Source organism: Colossoma macropomum, unplaced genomic scaffold (assembly GCF_904425465.1).
Source record: "Colossoma macropomum unplaced genomic scaffold, Colossoma_macropomum, whole genome shotgun sequence".
Taxonomy (NCBI): domain Eukaryota; kingdom Metazoa; phylum Chordata; class Actinopteri; order Characiformes; family Serrasalmidae; genus Colossoma; species Colossoma macropomum.
The window spans coordinates 3777636-3800556 of record NW_023494809.1 but is presented as its reverse complement, the minus strand read 5'-3'; the positions used below and the strand labels follow the sequence as shown (position 1 = coordinate 3800556).

At 39.1% G+C, this 22921-nt stretch overlaps 1 protein-coding gene across 1 annotated transcript in view; it reads left to right on the top strand.

Moving 5' to 3' along the window:
- Window positions 1-22921, top strand: part of zfpm2a (zinc finger protein, FOG family member 2a) — a 163136-nt gene that overhangs the window by 66727 nt on the left and 73488 nt on the right. The window contains exon 4 of the mRNA XM_036558337.1: window positions 11958-12082. Within this exon, the coding sequence (XP_036414230.1) occupies window positions 11958-12082 (125 nt within the window). The remainder of the gene's footprint in view (window positions 1-11957; window positions 12083-22921) is intronic.

Below are 22921 nucleotides of genomic sequence, written 5' to 3'. Positions count from 1 at the left end.
AGTATGGGGTATTTGTTATAATGAAAGATAACATATAAATATTAAAGCGATAAGTTGTGTGTGTTACAGTGATTTTACCACAGGTAAGGGGCTGCAGTCCTTACACATGATAAGTGGCTTATTGCTTTTCTAAAACATTGACAACATAAAATATATTAAAAAAACACATTTTTCAATTTATAATTTGTCACAATTAACAATAATTACAATAACCAGTTCTTCCACTGGTGTATATTACAGTAATGTCATGAACTTTTTTAGTGTTATATAATAATGAATATATCGTAATATTGCAGTGTTTTATTTGCTCAGCAAATTACCATCACAACAATAATACTGATGTCCACTAGTGCATCAAGCTAATACTGTTACACGTTCCTTGCACCCACAGTTTAATACTACTTAAGGCAGATCACCCAAAAACACAGACATCTTATGAAAGTAAGATATTAATGTAAGTTTACTTTTTATTTAGCAATTTTACAATGAATTATTCTGTAAATTCTTCAGTTCAAAGATCAACACTGAAAATGGAAGGGTGGTTTAATCTATTAGCTTATCTTTTAACCTTTTTAGCCTGCTATCTTTTAGCCCAGTTGGTAAGAAAATCAATTTTCAGTCACTCAGTTTAAAGCAGTGTAACAGTCCATTCACAGCACAGTGAGTTTTAGTGAGTTGGTGCACTAATACAGAATTCAGTCGTTGTGAGGAGGTCAAAGGTGTGTGAATATCGATTATTTAAGGACGCCTTTGATTGCGACTCAGCCAGTCAGATTTTAGGAACTATGCATTTCGTAATTTTCAACATGTAAAAATTTGCTGAAATGCTCTATAATAGTTCATAAGATGCGTGTGGTCATTACATCATGATTGCAGTCTTTCCCATAAAACTTAGGGGGCAGTATGGTGTCTGATGGAACTGAATGATGACGTTGTTATGACAGGGCAAAGTGAGAGAAAACTGCATAGATTAAACAGTAACATAAATAATAATTAGTTGCAGCCCTTAACAAGTAATTAAGATCTCCACTTTTAAAAGAACATTGTATTTAGGATAATGTTATAATTATTTAGTGTACAGTCCAGAGCCCAGTTTGCCACTTGAGTTTGTTTAATATTATAAATTTGCTGGCCACTGTGCAAAACACCTTACGCTTTGCCTGCTAGAACTGTATAGGCGTTGTTTCCCTTCAGTGTGAGATTGTTTCCTCTCTTTCTCCTGAGCTGTGCCCCGCCTCAAAAGCCAGCTACCGATTAGGAGCATGACCTTGACCTTTCGAGACCCTGCCATAGGTTTAGCGCCTCTATCGGCCTCATCTCCAGTCATTTAAAAACTCCTTCCAAAAAAACAGGCGATTTAACCCGCCTTTTACGCTGTTCTTATCCCAACTGGATGAGAGGAGGAGAGAGAGAGAGAGAGGGAGAGAGAGGAGGAAAAAAATCCTTAATCCATCTTATCTGTTGACTGTCAAACTGCTGGGGCTAAGACCTCGTCACAAAAGACAACTGGGTCAGGAAAGGCAAGAGCGGCAGGATTGGACTGGAGGGAAGTTGGAGAAGCCGTAATTGGCTGGAAGGGGAGGATGGAGAGAGGCTAATGACTCACCGGGGTTCACAACAGAAAAACAACACCGGTAAACAGAGCGAAAAATTCTAACAGTGAAGAAGTGCAACACCAGTCAAATGTCTGGACACATCTGACTGAATGTATGTTTTTTTCTTAATGGCTTTTTCATTCAGGCTTATTCTTAAATTCTTGAAATCAAAGACATATAAATAGTGATAGTTGATGCAAACGTATGAATTCATGTCAAAACTTTATTTGAATTTTTTTGAAATGCTTTCTGCAACAAGTAGCTTTGGTAAAACGTCAAGTTGAAAAATTTAAATTGATGCTAATCAACAGTCATTGTATTATTGTACTTAATATGTGCGCTTTAATAACTTGTTCATTTGTTTATATGGATTCAGTAGATATTATTTCATAGTTTTGATGTGATTACTGTTACACTTTAACGTGCAAAATAAGAAAAAACCTTCCTTAAGTAGGTGTGTCCAAACGTTTGCCTGGTTCTGCATATTCTCTGATGTTCCTAGTGGTTACTAACACAGTTTTCTTATAGGTTTACATAGTATTTAGTGGGATTCCTGAAGCGCTACCTGTCGTATGTGCTTCTCCAATAGTCCTTTTCCTTGAGCTTTCATCCCTGCTTTTTTGGAGCATTGGAAGCTTCCACTTAAACATCCGTTTCCAGGGTCAACTTTGTATCATGGCAAATCAAAAGGCACGAGCGCCACTTTCCAATAAATATACCTGCTATTAGTCAGTTTGTGCTGACAGGTGAGAGGAATTATATCCCTCGCAAGCACTTTGAATTTGTTACACCTCTCAGGTAGTCAAATTTGTCGGTAGGGAAAGACTGCCTGTCCTCTAGATGACGCTTCCGATAGCTCGTCTTCCTCACGCTTTCATCTTTTTCTTCGCGCACAATCAGTCGGCATTGTGACGGGCCGCGCGAGATGAATGCTTTGGAGATTGTTGTCAGGAAGCCTTCGCTGAGGCTTTGATCGAAATGAGCTGGAGAAAAACGGACAGATTTCATATTGTTTGACGCCGCTTATTCGCTGCCTGTTGCAGATACGCACCGTACAGTTGGCTTTTACATACCTGCTACTCCACAAAATGAACGCATAAATAATGTGTCGAATGTTTACAGTATTAGTAGGTCAACCAACGTAAGACGACCGAACGAGCAGGGATTTTTAACATTTTGAAGAGACGGGACCACAATATTTGAGTGCATACTTTTTCCATTTGCCATAGAGACCATGTGGTCACTACTGCCATAAAGATGGTGTAATTGTGTACCATTGTGATCTTCAGCCACAGTGTACGCACTAAAGAGCTTTGTGTATCCCCCACTTCAGCTGCCTTGGATTTCCAGACACAATTGTTGAGCTTACTTTTTATGAGCCTACAATTATGGATGCACAAATACATTATCAGCCAAGATTCGAATCTGTAGATTTTTGCTCCAAATGCTTGATCGGCAATATATTTCTATTTTGTCAAATCAGTGCTGCGTTTCTATACCTGTTATCACTATATAAAAGATACATAAAGGCTTCCTTTGTTGTTGGATGCATGAATGCCCAAGCACATTCAGAGCACAGTTAACCAATAAGCCAAATAAGTGCTTATTATTGAATTGTTTAATCAGAGTAATGATAAACATGCCCGATGGGTGACTTATTATGTGTGACTATTCCTATTAATGACACAAAATAAAAAATCTGCCCCTTTTTTAACTTTAAATTACATTCTTTTCATATCAAATAATAATAAATGCAACAACAGTGCTGGAAAACCACATTATTGTGAGAGAAGAGCAGATTAGAAGGCAGAAATAGCCACATTTTTGCATCAGTTAAGTTATTGTTATTGCTATTCCAGCTTTTACTGATAGGTACTGTAAGTGTGCTAATGTGTTCCATGTCTTCATTTAGTCTACAGTGTGAGCTTCAGGTCAAAAATAAAGTCTTATAAAATCTGCCATCGATCTGTTTGGCTGTAACGAAATCGAAAGAGCAGTCTGCCATAAAAGTTGATGATTCATCCCTATTGCTAAAGCATAGAATCCAACACTGTTGCCTTATCCCCATTGACTACTGGTTAGAGGGTAATTCCACCATCTTCTGCATAATTCAATGTTAGATGTAAACAAGGTCATTCCAAGTGTTTGGATGACAAATGCTTTGTCCTGGAGAAATTTACTTAAGCAGATTCTTTTACAGTGGTGGTGTTAGAAACCATGGGTCATGTTGCCCGTATCGCAAATATGGACGTTTTATTTACTATCCAAAACAAGTGAACCTACACGTCTTTCGAGTGTTTATATGTAATGTTGATGATGGTAAAATAGTGGTAAATCCGAAAAAAAGGTTTACTTTGGGACTGTTTTACAACACCCTGTATGCTCATCTTTGACATGAACAGATTTAAAGTATACATTTAAGTCTTTACATAGATTACCCCTTTAAGACTACTGTATCAAGATAGACTAATAGCTGTTTTCTAGCTAATGCTAAAATGTAAGCCTTAAGAATTTTGCAAGCATCTTTTCAAAATTCATTTAGATTTTGTTAATGTATTTAAAATATGAATCGAATATTTATTTTTATAAAACAGTAGTTTAATAAAACTGAGCATTTATTTCTGTTGCTGTTGAGTATATATCATAGTTCAACATTGAGTTCAGTATTTCATTAAATGCATTTGTTTTATTTGAATGGTGACAATAAAATGAAAAGGCAAATTGAATCGAAAATTTTATGACACGTTACACCCTTAGCTTCTTCATAATCGAGCTCAGTAGTCAAAACTTGCTTTTCTAAGAGAGAAATTTCAGCCTAGCAGAAGGCTTTCGTCAGAGATAGCGAGCAAAGAGAGAAGGGAGGGCAGAGTGGAGGGATTGGTAGTGTGGAGGGAGAGACGGAGATACAGAGAGAAAGAGAGAAGAAGAACAGTGTGTGTGGAAGGGGGGTGAGAGAGCGGAGGAGAGAGAAAGAGAGAGAGGTAAAAAGGTCCTCCTGTGTTTTAACACAAGTGTCTGAACAGGAGATAATGGTGAGACTGTGGGATATAAATGATGCATTTGCTTCTCTCAGCCCCGATAATGGGGGTTTGGGGGAAGGGGGGGAAAGTTCATCGCTCTCTTATCAAAGCGCTCTGACATTTCTCCTTCAGCTGTAAAATTTCATATCACATATCTCTTTCTCCAGCTCGAGACCCCTTTTGTGGAGCAATACGGCACATTCCATTTCACCCCATATGCTTCAGCCCATATATTAATTTGTGTCCCGTTTGGCACCTCTAGAAGCTTGACTGTCAATAGCGTTGAGCTCTGTAGCTGGGCCTCTCTTTCAGGATTTTTCTGAATGTTGCTGTGGGTTGTCTGCAAATTAAGGAAAGATTAACTGTTGAGACTCATTCTGCCTTTTTCATTTTAAGATATACTGAATTCTGATATTTGTATTAAACAGGAAAAATAATGACCTTTCCCTAGTAGCATTTAAACCTTAAGTGCTACAGATCAGTTTTCCCTAGATATTTTTCAGGTCAGGTTAGAAGATATTAGTGCAAATGTGGTGTTATCAAACGTGCTGGACCTGAGTAGTGTCATCACACACATTTTTCACTCTCTGTACATTTATTTTCAAGATGTGCAATAGTTATTGTCTGTGAGTTCATTTGTAGACAGTTGTAGTCAGTTAATTTATATCAAATTTATGTGCAACTCTGTACATTTATTTTCAAAATGTGCAATTATGATAGACTGGGAGTTAATTTATTGTCATTTATAGTGAGTAGATTTAAAATTCTTGTGCAACTAAATGCTTTTCAACGAATAATTTGCATATATTCCTGTAGAATTGTATAAAAATAGTGCTGATAGTTCATTAAACCAACACTCAGTTCTCTTTGGACTGTCAAGACTGTAAGTAAATATGTCGAAATTTAATTTTGGCCAAAATTATGAGCACATACCACATAAAAACCAAACATTTGAAAGCAAATGTTTGCCTGCCAGTTACATCCTACAAACACTGCAGATGTCTAAATTGTTACATATAAATTGTATTTATTTTTCAGGGAAATGTAAATTTTCTTGGATTTCCATCAAAAAGTTGGATGTGGAATATGATCTACAAATATTTTAAAGGGCACCAGACAGTTTCTGTCATGTCCATATTGCCCCCATTATTTCACAAATTTGTCCCCAGTTCTGTATTACTCAGTACCTGCCATTATTAGTTAATTAACGACTAATATTTTGTACTTTTTGCGAAATGTGGATTTTGGCTTGACTAACAGTGCCCAAGTGTTCTGAAAACAGTTTCAGTAAGAACCAGGTCAAAATCAAGCTGATCCCATAAAGAATTCGGAGAATTTTCAAGTTCTTAAGAAAAATCAGTCATTACAGCTATTCAAAAGTATTGAAAAGAAAGTCTACCCCACCCGTCTGATGTGATTGGTTCACTACATTTCCTATAACCTTCTGGATGACAGAGACCTTTTCTCCCTTCCAAAAATACATCCTTTCCATGGGTATCTTTCCTCTGCTTCTCTCCTGTGGCATTATAGCATCTCTGTGTGGTGGCACCTTGCCACAGTCTCTTTGGTTAGTTCAGCAGTTCAGCTTCCCTTGCATCTCTTCAACCATTCCACCATTACTAGGGAACAAACAGATGCCTGCGTGGAGTGTCTTTTTGGGGATGCTATCGGAAGGAGGATCTCCCCAAACAAAAGGGACATTCATGCCTCTGCCAAGTATCTGTGGAGAGAAGGAGCAGGCCCCGGAGAGGGGCGACAGATGATGATCTTATCAAGGGAGGAAGGGAGGGACGAAGGGACGGAGGGATACAGAAGAGATCGCTCTTTGGTCAAATCATCAGCTGCTCCTTGCCAAAATCATGGCATTTCGGTATTGGGAGATGAGAGACATCGAGAAGAGTGGATGGAGAGGTTTGGATCCCCACTGAGGGCCTCCAATCCCATGCAAAAATGAGACACTTAATAGAATATATTTATTTTATACAACTTGTAGATATGGATATTGCTGCTGTTGTAATAAAATCTCATATCTCCAAGATGGTATATTTTGAGACAGATAAAACCTTCTTAACTATAGAATATGTTAATGTGATGAGAAATTTTGGACCATTTCTGTTGATCCATTCTTCTTGACCTAATCACACAAAGTAAAGAACAGGCATTTCAAATGGTATGCAAAAAAAGAATGCTTTATACAGTATATACAGTATCAAATGCAAAAGGTCTTCTGTAATCCAGAGATCAGCTGTCCTAATTGGTTGATGAACAGCCAAATCAGAGATGGAATTGCTTTCTCCACAACTTATTAGCCATGAAGAACTGCATTTCCCTATGTTGACTCAAACAGCCAAAAAAAGGCCTTTAAATTGTACCTTTAAATGGTCGACCGGTCAGAGTGAGCAATCTTGTCATGACAATTTCTGACCTTAGCGATTCAGTGGCCTATGCCACATCCTTCTTCACGGGCTCATGAGCTTACAACTCCAAACATGCAGACACACACAGCTCCAACTGCACATGCTGGAAGATAAGACACCGTTGGATGACACCACTGTTTATCCCGGCGTGTTTGACTCGGAGCATATCTGGAATAGAGATGGATGTCTGCAAAAACCAGTGGCAACCGCCAGCATCTCCCCGACCTTCTGCAATGGATCCGTGCGGATATTCTCCCGCTGTATATCTTGATCTCATTATCCACAGAGAGGCGACGTCTAAACGCTGGTGGTGAACGTGAGGTGGGGGTTTGTTGGGGGGAGGGGTGGTTGGGGGTTGATTATGCGCCCCGAGGGCTGTCCGTGACGCCCCGTCCCTCGGGCTTGTACAGAATCCGCAACAGCTGGGAGGAAGCAGCTGGGATGCGAGCCTTGGAACGGCCCTCAGACGACTGGCAGTGGATCACTATCCAGCTCACAACTTCAAATACCCTCCTGCCACATGCACAGCTCCACACACCCACACACATACAGATACACTCCACTCCAAGTCCGTCGCACTCGCCTGACAAGGACTTTGCGGAGAGTGTCAAGCAGAGGCTGAAGAAGATCATTCAAAAGTTTGGATTCACTGTTTTCAATGACATGAAACCAAATATGTTGCAGATTTTTATGATTCTTGTTGTCGTTCCTCTTCTTCTTATTATTATGTGCATCAAGTTCATTCAAACTCCTGACTACAGTATGGATAGTGTTTCTCCAGAGTGTCCTGTTTTTTTTTTAGGCCTTTAGGCTTCTTGTTACAGATACATGTGTAAATGGTTCCTAATATAATGCTAGTTCTCTTTATAGGTGTCAAATCATATTTAGAAAGCTGTGGAAATAAAGAGGTTTGAGATGTTTCCAGAATGTGAAATGAGATTTCCAGAATGTTGTGAGTTTGAAAAGTGATCAAATCTTGAAGTTATCAAGAAGCTACTATAAATAGGTAATTGCAGTATATTGTTTAGCAACTAACTTCTTCATGATCACAAAAATGTAACAAATATTGAATATTAATCTCAGGGACCCCTAGGTGGTACATGTTTTTGCTCCAACTTATCTTTACATAAAGATAGAATAAAAATGTGTACTATCTATGAGAAGATCAGTTTTAGAGCCTATTCTTGTGTCTAGCTTAGAATATTTTAATCTACACTGTATAAATATGTAGTGAATAAAATAACAACAATTGATAATATGACAAGTGATTCCAAACTTTTGAAAGGTGGTATGTGTGTGGGTGTGTGTGTGTGTGTGGCAAAAGGCCATGAGGCCTTATCGGAGTGGGAACAGGACACATCAAGCGGCTGAGGGCTAGTGCAGCCCCTGCCTGCCTGTGATGTGGGCCAGCTGTGCTCCGGCGCTTAATTATGTCCCTTTAATGAGCTTCCCCACCTTCTGACAGGCCAACAGGGCCACGGCAGGCTTCAGAGAGACCTGCTCACCGTGGAGGCCTTTGCCTCCTAAATCTCCTAGACCACCACACTGCTTCTTAGTGTCTAATGTAGCCTTTTCTGCACCACAGTCAGGAAATAGCAGTTATACTCCAACTTGTGAGATAAATGCTATACGTGTCATGGCTTTAAAATGTACAGTATTTCAAGAATCTACAACATGATACCTGTAGCATTTTCCCTGCTTGCTTATTCATGCTTTTATGTATCTTTGTTCTTTAAAACGATTCCTCAGCACACATCACTTTTTCGGCATCCGCTGAAACAATGATACCAAGGCTAAGTGTCTGATCCTTTTAAATGTGTAGATTGGTATCTCTGATAACCGATAAGCCTGTTGCAGCGTTAGATGAAGAAAATTCTGAGAAAGGCAGTGAAGATTAAGGCGGAAAGATCAGCACATCAGTTTTTTTTGCGCTAGACGTTTGAATGCTGAATGTCATTTGCCCAGACTGTCAGTTCACCAGCTCTGTGATATTAGGTTAGATTTCTCCACTTCACAGGAATCTGAGAATAATGTAGGATATAATTAACATTGCAGGTCTTGCAGTTTGAAAATCACTCTTTCAAATTGCAGTTTCGATTAAAGAACAATTAATCGTTCAGCCCCAGTGAGTGAATAGTTTTATACCACAGACTTCACCAAGCATTGTTTTTAATGTAGACATATTGTTACTGTCATATCAAAACCTCAAAAATATATAAATAAATGTTTTATTTTGTTATACCATTTCAATTGCTAGTGTTCCTTTTCAATGCTGGCAAAACAAGATACCATTTAAAAATACAGTAAAATTAAGCAAGGCTTTACTTTTTAATGATAAACAAGTCCAGTGTGTGGTCTCAATCTATGTGAAATTCAGATGCAGTGATTGATGCCTGCAGGAGATAAGCAATATCTTCACTGGAGCATGTGCTCATCACTCTTGCATGTGCTCATCATATTACTTGCACAGGTAACACATAGGTAGCAGCTTTAGTTTATATACAGTGTTGAAAAAAGGCCGCCACAGTTCTTATCTGACCTGTTGCACATGTGCCATTATAGAGGTGGCCGTGATATTTAGCAAACAAGTCACCTGATGATGTTTACGCGTGGGCACGAGAACGCTGGAGAATTTCCATACCGACAGACCAACAAGGCAGAATGTCGCTGATACATGGCTGATATTTATAGAGGAAAGACACACTTGAATAGGTCATTATAAAGTTCAGCCCTCACCTCGATCTCTCAACCTAAAAGAGAACACATTAGCTGAGCGCAGAGCCAGATGGTGTGATGTTTATTCTTATTCTGATCTTAGAGTTTCTGAGGGAGTGTTTCTCAAGTCTTTGAGCCTTCCTTGCCCTGCAAAGTCTTGCGTTTTTCCTGCTCTTGCACACATGAGTTCTATTATGACTTTCAGATACTGCTGGTAAACTTGATCATATATGAGTTTACCACAAGGAAATTGCACTCAATAGCTGACAAAGTTATAAATACAAGTGGGAAACTTGGGTATTTTACTCAGATTGGCAAGTTCTAATGTATAAACAGCCAGGACAGTCTCAGCAACGTAAAATCAACAGACCAAACTGGCAAACAGCAGTGCCCAGTTCATGGTAACAGTAAGAAATGGCAGGTTTGCTGTCCAGTTTCTTGCATAGATCAGTGACGTTTTGCAGTAACTGATGGTCATTGGTCCGTCATGCCAATATTGTTCACATGATAAATTTACCAGTTGCCCATGACAACCCAAATGCAAACAACTGATGGTTGTGATTTGGTGACATGACAATTTCCCTTTTTTATGATTTAACAAAAAACATGAATGCAGTAAAGCACTCAGAGAACAAAAACATGACCTGACCATTTTTGCTAAGATCAGTTAACCAGTAAAGCACAAAATGCTGGGTGCTGTGATTTTACATTCAGCAACTTCCAAACACAAAACTTAACGTCCACAGCTCCAGTTCAGTGAGACCATGGCTAACATCCACAGCTCTGGCTCTCATTCAGCAGATGCTGATAATGTTACTGCTTGATTGATGCTGCTGTGGTGTCAGTTTGACAGAGACCATTGTTTAAAAAACTGCACACTGGGGTGTCATGGGGAAATATAATCAAGAACAAAGAATAAACTGGCTAAATCAGTTTTATTCAGTTCATAAAATTTCTTTCATAAAAGCTTTTCTATACGGATATTTTCTTTCATGGAATGCGTGGATGTTTATTGACTAGTTCTCAACTTGTAAATGTCATAGTGAAGCAACAGCGTTGAGTATTTGTCATTATGTACGCATTGCTTACTTAGTTGTTCCTAGCTGAGATGGCTTAGTGATTTGTGGTGCAGCCAAATTTAGTAACTGGTGTTAACTAAGGCCTTAATAAAGACACACAAACTAGTACAAACTAATGCAAAAATGGTGCAACCCAGTCCAGGGCTGGATTCGTGTAAGTTCAAAGGTCCAGTGTTAAGCTACCACTGTTTGTCAGCAGTGTTTTTGTTGGTACATGATTTGACAGTACCTCCAGTGCTTAGGCCCAAGGACTTGAGAGCAGCTGCTCATAAAGAGGTGGTGCGTGATTACGAGCGGCATGCTGCTAGCCGTGCTCCAGCACAGCCAGACAGGACGCTCACAGGGAGATGGAGCAGATAGCACTCGAGTTCTAAGGGCCTAAATCCTCTGCAGTCATAGGTCCGCTCTGGCTCTGCCACTTCCAATCCCCACGACTTCTGGCCCGGAAGCATGCACTTGAGATGTGTGTGACTGCACCCCCCTCCCCATATCCCCCCCAAACACACACACATACGCATAAGAGAGAGGAGCCAGAAGCAGGCAGTCTGTTATCATAACCGTTTGATTAATCACTGTCCTAAAAAAGTACACTAAATCTGACTGATAAGATAGCGGCGTTCAGGGAGCTAGCAAAGCACTAGCTATGCTACACTGTGACACAGCTAATTAAGGCTGAGCTCAGAGCAGCGCTAACAAGAGGCCTCGGCCCCTTCCTGGAAAAACAGAAATAGATCCCATACGGCCAGCCAGAAAGCCTGTAACGTCTCAGCGAGGTTTTATCGGTGAGGGGGAGGCACTCTTTCAGGAAAGGCTTGCGGACCACTAGTTTGACACAGTCCATCTGATGGAGAACAGCTATGAGGACAGGTGCCTATGCCATGGAGGCTACCCAGACTCTCACATTCTCACTCACATGGCTGTTAAAAGCTTGCAATTGTCTTTGAGTTTGGCAAGAATTTCAACAAGAACTTTCTGATCTAGGATCATCTGCCCCCATATAAGTGTGTTTATTAGCTTGCAATCAATTCTATATAATTTATGCTTGCATCCTTTATAGTGTGTCTGCTGTTCTAGCGTATTAGGACATGCATGGTGGCTGACCGTAACCCAAGTACTTGCTTTGTCTCACAGGAGAGCTAGACCTCCTGAACAAAGATGGCGAACGGCGAATTCACAGCCGTCAGCAGCTTCCTGTAGGAACCACGTGGGGACCGTTTGACGGCAAGATCGAGATGAGCACTGATACAACCGGCCTGGTATGTTCAGGTTCTTCCCTTTTCAACCTGATGTTGTAAAAGAGATCTTGTGGGGTTTCTCTGTTGCAATAATTGGTTCTGCTAAACTACCCCTAAAGTATGGCAGAACTATACCATGATACACATTGGGGAAAAATTGTGTATATGTATATATACACACACACATATACACACACATAAACATATATACATGGTTGTATGCAAATGTTTGGTCACCCCTGGTCTTGTTTATTTTAAAAGTGAAAATAAGCATATATCCATGTCAGTGCAGAATTACTGTCTGAATTTAACAAATTGGTGCAATAAATAAAGCCTAAAATGTGGCATGTGCAAAGGTTATAGCTTATTTTATATTGAAATTGTACAATTTGCAGAAATCTACGTATGCTCCCTGTAGAGCATGTGTTTTTTACCTAGAAAATAACCAAAACACATAATTTAACCAAGGGTATTCAAACTTTTGTATATGACTGTATATGTATATAATATATGAAGATATTTTTACATCATGTTTTTTTTCATGGAGTTTAATCATTTAGAACAGACACAATGTACTGGGAAACAAATCAAAATATATGAGTGAAGTCATAGTTTTATTTATAATTTTACATACTGCACATCATTACATCAGGGACCATTTATGCCCCATGCAGGATTTATACTCATGATTCTGACAACGAAGCAAAACCTCAGCCAGCTGTGCCACAAGGAAGTGTAATCTAAATCTCTTTTAATGAAACATGTAGTTGGTCAGTGTCCTTTAAGTACTGCTCATACCCACAATATCAAAACGTATTATGATGTAATTTATTATGATTACAATAGTGTATCATCATATTGCCCCCCCCCCGCACCAAGCTATGCCCTACCTCAGGGTTGCCCGAAGATCGGCCCACAGGCCAAAGTAAAAAAGCCTACCTACTTTATTTGTGTGTTGTTTCGTCTTTTTGGCCTAGGCACAAAATATTTTGACACCACTGCCCTGACCTTAAGTATTTTCAAACCCCTTTCCTTCCTTTCATGCAACTTTACCTTGGTACTTAACATTTTCAAATGGCAGACTTGTTCGTTGTCAAGACCAGGTCAGTTTTCCTCAAAGTGTTCTAATTTCCATTTCTGCTTTCTAGAAGGTTCCCCACATGAGTACATCTGAACTGTCTATGCCCATTTTAATGAACTGAGAGGAAGAAAAAAAACCTCCCATGACATTCAAACACAAACCAAACTCATCGCTTTGACTGTTCCGGAGTCAAATTGGCCTCCAACGGAAGCCTTTGAAGTGCATCCATTTTAACCATTTAATCTGCATATTTTATGACTAAATGCTTTAATTGGTGGATTTTGTGTGGAGTCCAGGCCTCGAATGAATGGAGTTTCGATCTGTTATAGTTGATGATATTCTCAGTCCGGCTCTACATCAATCAACGAGCCCCACATGTTAAGTTGTCTTTAGTTGAAAAGTGGAGGAGAGAGAGAGAGAGAAAGAGAGCAAAAGAGAGAGAGAGCATGTTGACCTGGCTGCTCTGGAAGAAAGAGGAGTCCTTCAGGGTTTAACATTCCATTTTGAATGTGGATTAATTAAGAAACACTTATTAAAAAATGTAACGAATCTCATATTTATCCTGTCTAAAACATAAGGAACAGTCCATGTGGAGTTTGGACTCAGAGGCGCTCTTCTCGGGGATTGCTTTATTAAATCATTTCCCTTAACACTTCTGAGAATTTTTTTTCAGTACAGCTCTGAAAAGGACTTCAAAAATATTGTAATTTAGATGATTCTGGGACGTAATAATCATAACCAAAACTTTTTTTGTGTTGCTGTTTATTGAAAAGTTTACCTTATTCAGAACAATTTAGTTTGTAACTACAGTTTCTGTTCTGGCTGCAATCACTGTAGATATTTAAGACAATTGTCTGAGGTCATGTACTTATACAACTCAGACTATGGTTGTCCATAAAAAAAAGACAAATATCACCAAATATCACTATATATATATATATATATATGTATATATATATATATATATATATATATATATGTGTGTGTGTGTGTGTGTGTGTGTCATGCAGTATTTTATCGGTTGATAAATGTCAGTGTCAGTATATATCTAGCATTAATTAATTGGACATCATCAGTATTGAATCCAGTGGTGTAGTGTTTGCTTTTGCTTTTTCTTTTAATTAGTGTTCATGTTCTATGGATTATACAGATGTACAGATATATGTTGCCCCCAGCTGACTTTACAAAGTGATATACACAGTGTCTTGGTATGTCTTACATGTGCAAAGTCATTTAAAAAAAAGAAGAAAACAAACAAACAAACAAAAGGCCCTCCTTATTTGCCTGTTGCGACTGGAAGCATCAACATTTGAAACTAAATTGTGAATAAGGCTGAGATGGGTCAAAAATTAAGGAGCTGGTTAATCTTCTGTTCTACTGGGACCCCAAAAACAAGGAAAAATAATGATGATATGAGCAATAATAGAGTTCTAATCGATCTGAGTTTTGCTCTGAATCAGTCGGTGTAAAGTGCACTTCAGACAGGTATCTGGCTTGGTAGCTAGCTATACACTTGGGAGAATGGTAGGGTAGTCATACGATGATTGCCTTATAATAATAAAATCTGAAGAAATTAGACATTATAGTTCATAGTACATTAACATAACATGAAGTGGGACGCGGCATTATTTGGGTGAAAGTAGCAGTGAGTTGGGGGAACCACAGAGTTCATTCAAAAGTATGAACTAGAGATCAATATGCTTATTCATTTCTTACCATAATACTTGGAGAGTGCATATTTTTTGGCATAAAATTGAGGCTAGAATATGCCAAGCTAGTATGACAGAAGTTTTAAATATTAAGATTTTCTGAAGTCTGATAAATTGTAAAAATAAAAAAGAAATAGTAATGCCACAACAATACTATTAAAAACTATGAATACAAGGATTTTTATTCCTTGTTTTGCGTACTACTCTGCAGTTCCAATTAAATCCAAATAAACAGGGCTACATATGATCTCTTTGCAATAAACAAATGCTGTTTTTTTTTTACTAGTGGTGATATCCACGATATGCTACTAAAGCTTGTGTTACTTATCACAATAGTGACACATATCATCTAATTGACCACCCCTACTTAAAAGGGATTACTACTATAGGTCAGTGGTCATCAACTCTCCCCCTTGAGAGCTCTTCTGTATAAGTAATAGCTCCATTTTGCATCTAACATGCTGTCCCCACCCCCACCTAACTCTAAAGCATCTGATCCAGTCAATCAAGGACTTAAGTAAGTAACTAAAAGTTATTTAGCTGGAGAACTAGACTCCTAGTGTCTGCATGAAGGTAGTTCTCCAGAATCAGAGGTGGTGACTGCTTAAAGTATTAATCTCAATTACAAGATGTGCAATTGGCATATGAATACATTCAAATTATTAATTGAAAATGTGAAAATGTAAAAAATCTTTACTTCTATTTTTAACATCCTTAAAACCATAATCAGGACAGGAGAGGGAAAGAAACCTGTAGAGGGAGAAAGAAGTACTGTGCAGAGCCTTTTTTAGGGAACAGGGACTGACCATAGCCCTGTTTCAGATATCTGTACCCTGAATATCTGTTGCAGTACTGTGTGATGGGGAGAGATACATGAAGAGAATGGTTTTCTCTCTGATAAGTATCAGCATGACCCCAGCAGATTATCACAGCAGGAATAGAACTAGATGTTCTTCCACCTCATCATCAGAAATCATCATCATTTTTATGAGTGATGGAAACTCTTAGCCACTGTTGAATCTTCTTCTTTGTCAGATTTCCAAACGATCTGACCCTGCCCAGTATAGAAAGTTGACCCGCTGAGGTAGCAAGCTTATATTGACTCGCCCTGGGGTGATACTGAAGGTGCCATCCCCCGTTTCCAATTGAGCAGATCTATGATTTTATTATTATGTGAACGTTGGTTCATGAACCATTGCCTTACAGTCTTTTCGTCCAAATAGGTTCTTTTAATAATCTGAATGTGATTACTCTGTCTCATCTATGTGAAGATGAGAGGTTGCAGGTTCAGGTTGAATGGACGGGAGCCTGTGCCATTGAAGGGTTAGTGGGTTTTGGGCTAAAGTACCCCACCAATAGGACTCAGAGTGTGGGCAGAGTGATGGATGAGAAAGTGGGCTGTGGGTTGGGAGGGCTGCACCAAGCAAAGTAGATTGATAGAGCCCCCCCAGGCATGATGGAATCAGAGTGAGAGAGAGCGCACGCAAGAGAGAAACAAGGAGAGAAAGGGAGGTTGATCTGAGCATCTGCAGGCCAAAGATAGGGCACATGATGAGCCTTTATCAGTGCGAAGGGCAGATTTCACAGCTGATGGACTGACCGGGGAAGTCAGTGAAGACCTGTTATGGTTTGGGGGGGTGGGGGGTTTGCTAGGAGTTTGCAGTGGTCTGAGATGATGCCATGCTGTACTGGGAACCCTGTGTGTTTCTGAGTGTGTGTTTATACACGACAAAATACAGACGCCTCAGTCTGGATGCCAACCACCATTCCATTCAAACGATTCATCCAAATGATTTACGACTCAGTGAGTCATCCCTCACAAAAGTCCCAGCTATTGATTTAATACTGTGAAGTGGTTACTCCAAAGCTGTTAGAACAGTGAATCATTTTGACTGTGGAGCAGTGTTTCATACAGTAGCAGCCCTGGAGGAAAAATATGGAGGAAGAAAAATTGTTTTCATACCTCAGTTCAGGCCTCTGTACTCTATTTTATGTCATATTTAATGCTTAGTCGTCTAGTGTTATCGTTGTTTTGCTATACATTCAATCTACATTACACAATTCACTAATTACAGCATTTCTTTAGTGATTGTGTAATTAGTTACATAATGAATTACACAAACTTTTAATATACATTTTGCTCAAGGGCTGGTCCAAAGAGCATTTTACAGGCTTAAGGCTGCCCCACACTGGACACGTAGCATCATGAAACAGATACAGCACAAAGTGCTAAATAAAATACATCATAAGTGAAGTTTATTTTTAAACTCTACTCGTGTAAATTGAATGAAAAAGCTTTCAACATAATTTATTATGTTTGACATCAGTTTACCACCTCTTCATAAAATTTCTGTTTACGAGTTACGAGGTAAAAGACTGGGCTTGTAAAAGTTAACATACCATTAGTGTTTGTCTGTTTTAAAGACTGCCTTTCTCTAACTTTCAAGTCTGACGAAAATGCTTGAATTTGATATAAAATTAAAATTGCAAAACACTGAGTGGCACCAGCGCGCATTGATCCCAAACATCAGCTCCGATGTGCGTACCTTCATTACAAAGGTTCAGTCTTTAGAACACTTGTAGGTATTACTGAACGAGTACTTAATTACTTGATTATTTTTAAAGTTATTATGTTTGTAGTTCAGCTGAAGGAGCAGATACGCTTCCATTTTATCCATTTAACTGTTCTTTCAGTTCACACCTGTGCTACATGTGTGTCTTATGTCCATTATAACGCAAGTCTGTTTTTTTCAATTGCATGTGAGTGATTCATAAACTCCATAAAAAACACGCACTTCCACTTTTTAAAAGAAAGTAAGTTTTAGTGTTTTTTTTTAGTTTATTTGTTCATGTATTTATTTAAAGTTCTCCCACACACATAATTCCTTTCAGAGGCATCTTTGTTTTTAGCTTCAGTGGCAACAAGGAAAATGATTTGGTTTGTTCTCAGAGGTGACGTAGATCCCTGGAGTTACTTTCTAATGCATTCTAAACTAAACCTGTTATAATCTATTTATTTTTTAACATTTTCCGTATAATAACAATAAGTGATCTAACTAAAAGCCTTTGATTAAATTTAGTTTAGACTTTCAAAAGCTTTCAACTGCGAAACAGAAATGAATAATATTCAAATCATTTGGGCCTAAAAATTGTGAAGTATGTTTTTCCTTCTGTAAAATGAAACTACACCCAGCAAAAACCTTGCATTAAATTCAAATCATATTAAATTATGTCCTCTTCTACTTCTGATGACTGAAGGTTTTAAATTCCACACTTTTGAGAAGGAGCTTCAGTGAGCTACAAGTGAGAAATAATTCTTGTAAAATTACATCATATTTTGTTAGTAGTGGCAATAATGGTGACTTCTAAGCTTTTCTGCATTTTCATCTACATTCGCGCAGCCTGCAAAGCTTTTGATTAGAAAGAGAAACGGTTGTAGGGCAGAGCATTTACAAACAGGGAATTTAGCCTCAAAATTTGATCTTGCAGCTTATGAGTGAGTTTTAAGATATTTTGTCTGTTCAGCACCCTTAAAGTCCTCTGGGCAGCCCTTATTTTCACTCTACCTCCAGACTTCATCTTTCTCTCCCTGCGTAGGTGTGTGAGAGTGTGTGGGTTGGGCAGGCTGCATCTCTCTTCGGTTCTCTTTCTCTATATCTCTCTCTCTCACATCCTGCAGATCAATCAGGCCATTAGAGCCCAATTACCCAGCAGGTCCTGTACAGGTGAGCGACAGACTCACTTCCCCTCAAACATACACACACACTCACACACACACACACACACACACACTCACACACACACACACACCTCCCAAATTAACACAAATTAATGATGACACTCGGACATAAATGTCTGCCATGCGGTGGCCGGCCTGCTGGGTCGAAGTTATTGAGTAGCAGGTGTCTCCATCACGGTAATTACCGGGCCTGGACTCAGCCCTTATGGCGGCCTATGGCTCCAGCTCTCCTGCTCTCGCCCACTGCCCAGTGTCCATTTTAAGTGTTCGTAATTGATTTGGAAGCTATCTAATAATGGACCCCCGATTTGTGCATGTGTGTGAGGTGGGGGTCGCTTCCAAGATGGCTGTTAGCATGGCTTTCGGCTCAGTGCTGAGCTAATGAATGAACGTGGCACTAATTACAGGACTTAGTTTCCAGTTGGAGTGAAAGAGCAGGAGCTCAGCTTTTCGAAAACTCATAGCACGTTTAAACAAAAAATCCAATTTAGACATTTTTCCTCTTATCAAGACTGCAGTCACTCAACTTTGATTTCTGAGGTTTGCCTGAGATGAGCTATGAGGCTAATGTAGCTAAGCTGTAGAAAAAGCTTATACCCCAGTTAACAGTGTGCACACTACATGCCTAAATCATTGCACATTTGCCTCAAACTGCCTTAAGTGATCTCAAATAGACTTGCTTATGTGGTTTTTGACACTATATGACATACTACCATTTATAGAAAATGGACAAAGTTAGGATCTTTAGGTATTTTAGCTGATTATTAGCTGTTGGAAATTTATATGGATAACAGCCAGTGTTGTGGGGTAGTTACTTGGAAGGAATTCTTTACAAAGTACTTATTACTTCTCTCAAACTGTAATGGGATTACTTACTAAAAAATAATCTAACTACTCATTATTTTACTTCTACATTACTCTTTTGAACCCAATTAAATCTATACAAATCTATACAAGCGCAGGAGAAAACCCAATCATCCTTTCAGCACTTTATGTAAAGAAATAGCAAAACACAGCACACGTTATTTAAAAGGCATATCACTCTCCTTGTTTGCCTTTGCTCTGAACAAGACATAACCAGTTTTATTAAACGTATGAATGATTAATGTTATGTAAAAACCCAGAAACTGGTCAGCAGAAACAACCCTAAAACAGCTGCCCTGAAATAAAATCTTTATAAAAATAAAATGTAATACTTGCAGAGCTTTTTCGGCACAGAGACACTTCGGCAGATTGCTTGTGGAGTTTACAGTGGTGGAAATTTGTTTCCTATACTCACTCTGCACTGCTCATATTCACAGTCAAAGTTGTGCAGTCAGCTGTCTCAGGTAGCACATGCCTATGCAAATTATGTACAAGAACATGCACAAATAATATACACAGAATTTATGTTTCAGGTGCATTGCACATAATTAATATTGTTCTCTTGGAGGCTTATGATTAACACAGGCAATGCAATTTTTATTAAGTCAATAACAGTACCGTCGTTTGTAGTGAGTTTTTTAAGTGAAAATAAATACACATCCTATTTGCCAAATATAATATATTGGGGGTCTATAATTTGCACTAAAATACGCACTAAAAGCTAAATTTGCAGAAAAATACCGTATTTAAGTGTATTGTCTTTAGAGGATGTATTAACTTATTTTCACTTAGAAAATCAACAAAACATGTCTTTTGACTGGGGCTGTTCAAACTTTTGCATACAACTGTAATATGATTACATTAAAATGAACTATAATGGGTTACACCATTTCACTACATAAAAAAGTAATTACATCACTGTAACGCATTACTTTATACCACATGACCCCCAACACTGATAACAGCATCTAGTTCATGAAGTTTCAATAACCACATGAGTAAGTTCATTGAGACTTACTACATTTTGGGTAAAGGGAGTGAAGCAACTTTGAATTTTTTTGTGGAGTGTGACTTTAGCTGTATATGTGTGCGCTCTAGCTGGTTTGTTCATCCAGCTATTTTCCTCATCTCTAGTAGGATGGTCTCTAGACTGCAGGCTGCAGTAAAACCCACCTCCATGTCTGTGGTCAGTCTGTAGCTTTGGAGTGTATTACCTGCTTGGGGTGCTCAGGACTGGAAAAAATGACAAGATACTGTCTTCATTTTCAGGGAGGGGGTGTTTAACATAGAGAGAAAGCGTGAGAGAGCAAAGTGGAGGTTTTTATTCTGTAATTTAGCGGGAGGTTAGGGAGGAATTCTTCAAGCTGTCACTCCTTCGTTTATCACCTCCCTCTCTCCTCCCATCTCCCTCCAACAGACTCATTGTTCGTGGCCCAAAACTTGAACAAGTGGCGGCGTGGCCTGCTTTATATTTCTTTTTTTTTTTTTTCCTTTTTTTCCCTCCGTGCCCCAAAATTATATTTTTCTTCTTGTCATTACTTCATTAATCAAGGAGCCAGGGCCTTCTGAAAAATGTTTTGTTTTGGAGGCTGCAATCTGTTTTTGTAGGAGTGCGGGGACGTGTGTGTGGGGATGTGTATGTGTGTGATATAGTGTGTGTGTGTGTGTGTGTGTGTGTGTTGTTAATCTGTGCCCGTGGCAGGTTTCCCCTCCGAAACGCAGCTCTAAGCAGCGGTATCGCACGCCTATTGTTGTAGCCTCTGTCATAGCAAGGAGAGCCTGATGCAGGGCCTGGACTGGCCTGATAAGGAAAGAGGATTCAACATGGCTGGAAAGGAGAATCAGTGGGACTTGAGAGTGGAGTATGGATGGAGCACACACACACACACACACACACACACACACACTCACAAACACATCTGAAATGTATGCACACACTCTTTCGAACCATCGTTCTCATGTGCACACATGCATAACCAATTATTTACAGTTAAATCTAATTATATATGCAAGTGGTATTTTTATACTCCTAACCAAGAGTACATCTAAGCAGTGACAAGCAGCATCTTTCGATTTAGCAAACATCACTAAATCTGCCTTATTTTACAGCGTTTTTACATAATTCCATCAGCTTTACTTTATTTATCATCCTGGACATCTTCCCCGTCAGTGGCTGGTAATGTGGTCTCGTATCAGGCAGTAACAGGATTTTAATTCCATGTTGGACACACAAATGATTTTGGCACCCCGAATGTGGCTTTATCTAATGAAATAATAGGCCCAAATTTTAGGCGGGGAACCAATTTGTGATTGCATGCACCAATTACTTTGTTGGGCTTTTACCCAATCGCCAGGCTGAGGCTGTCTCTAATGGCTCAAATGGTAATGATCTGGCTTTTTGTCGAAACCTTTGCTGTTCACTTCATTGTCTGCGTAAACTCTAGCATGGGCAATTAAATGAAACTCATCACCAAACCGCAAGCCTGATGTCAATTTTAGACCCACCTGCGCTACAGCAAAACAGTAGGTCTCTTTAGAGAACCTTCAAGATAAGCTTTCGTCTGATCTCCTCTTATTTCTCAGTGAAAGCTTGAAAATGCAACGCTGGAGGGCTGTGGAAGACTATGGGTCGTGACCCCATGGAGGAGGGGTGTTTGGGGTACATTGTTCTTTTCCTTTTCTTTGGAGTCATCTCTAAAGGCCCCCCCCAGCTCTCAGTCAGACGACGGGTGTGTTCATCACACTATTCGTGCACACAGCGTTTCCCAGGGCTACAGATGAGTAGCACTTAGATAATACATGGTCGACTTCATCTACAAGTGAACCTGACATTCAGCCCCCCTCTCTCTTCATCTCTGTGAAACTCAGACAGGCAAACAGATACAGCGGCAGGGACGATAAGCAGAACCACATTGTGACTCAAGTGATGGCTACGTAGCTTGGCACAATAACAGGAAGCAGCAACGCGGTGCCAGTAAACTAAGTTCAGAAACGGAGTTGAAGTTCAGGAATGATGCTGGCTGGACATCATTTGATAATGTCTTTTTTTCCAGTTGAAGGAAGTAACATTCCAAATGTTGATGTATTCACTGTTTTGGTATATTCTTTACTCACTGTTCAGGACACGATATCTGGCAAGATCCCTTTTTTAAGTTCTTTTAACCCCCTCTCCTTCCTCTTTGCACATTTGCCATCAGATATGAAGAGAGAAAAACAAGAAGGAGAAAGGTGTTGTTTTTTATTTTCACTAGCTGGTACTAGGCCTAAAAATAATTTGCACAATATTTTCTGGTTAAAAAAAATTGCGAATATCGCTAAAATCACCCCCTGCCCTGCACCCACCCCAAAAGAAAAAAAAAAATGTGGTCCACGGTAGCTTTGAACTCTTTTCGATTCTATTTTAGTCCATTTGCTTCTTTTTTTAATATTAACTGTTTTAATGAAAATCTTTATTGTACTGATATGAT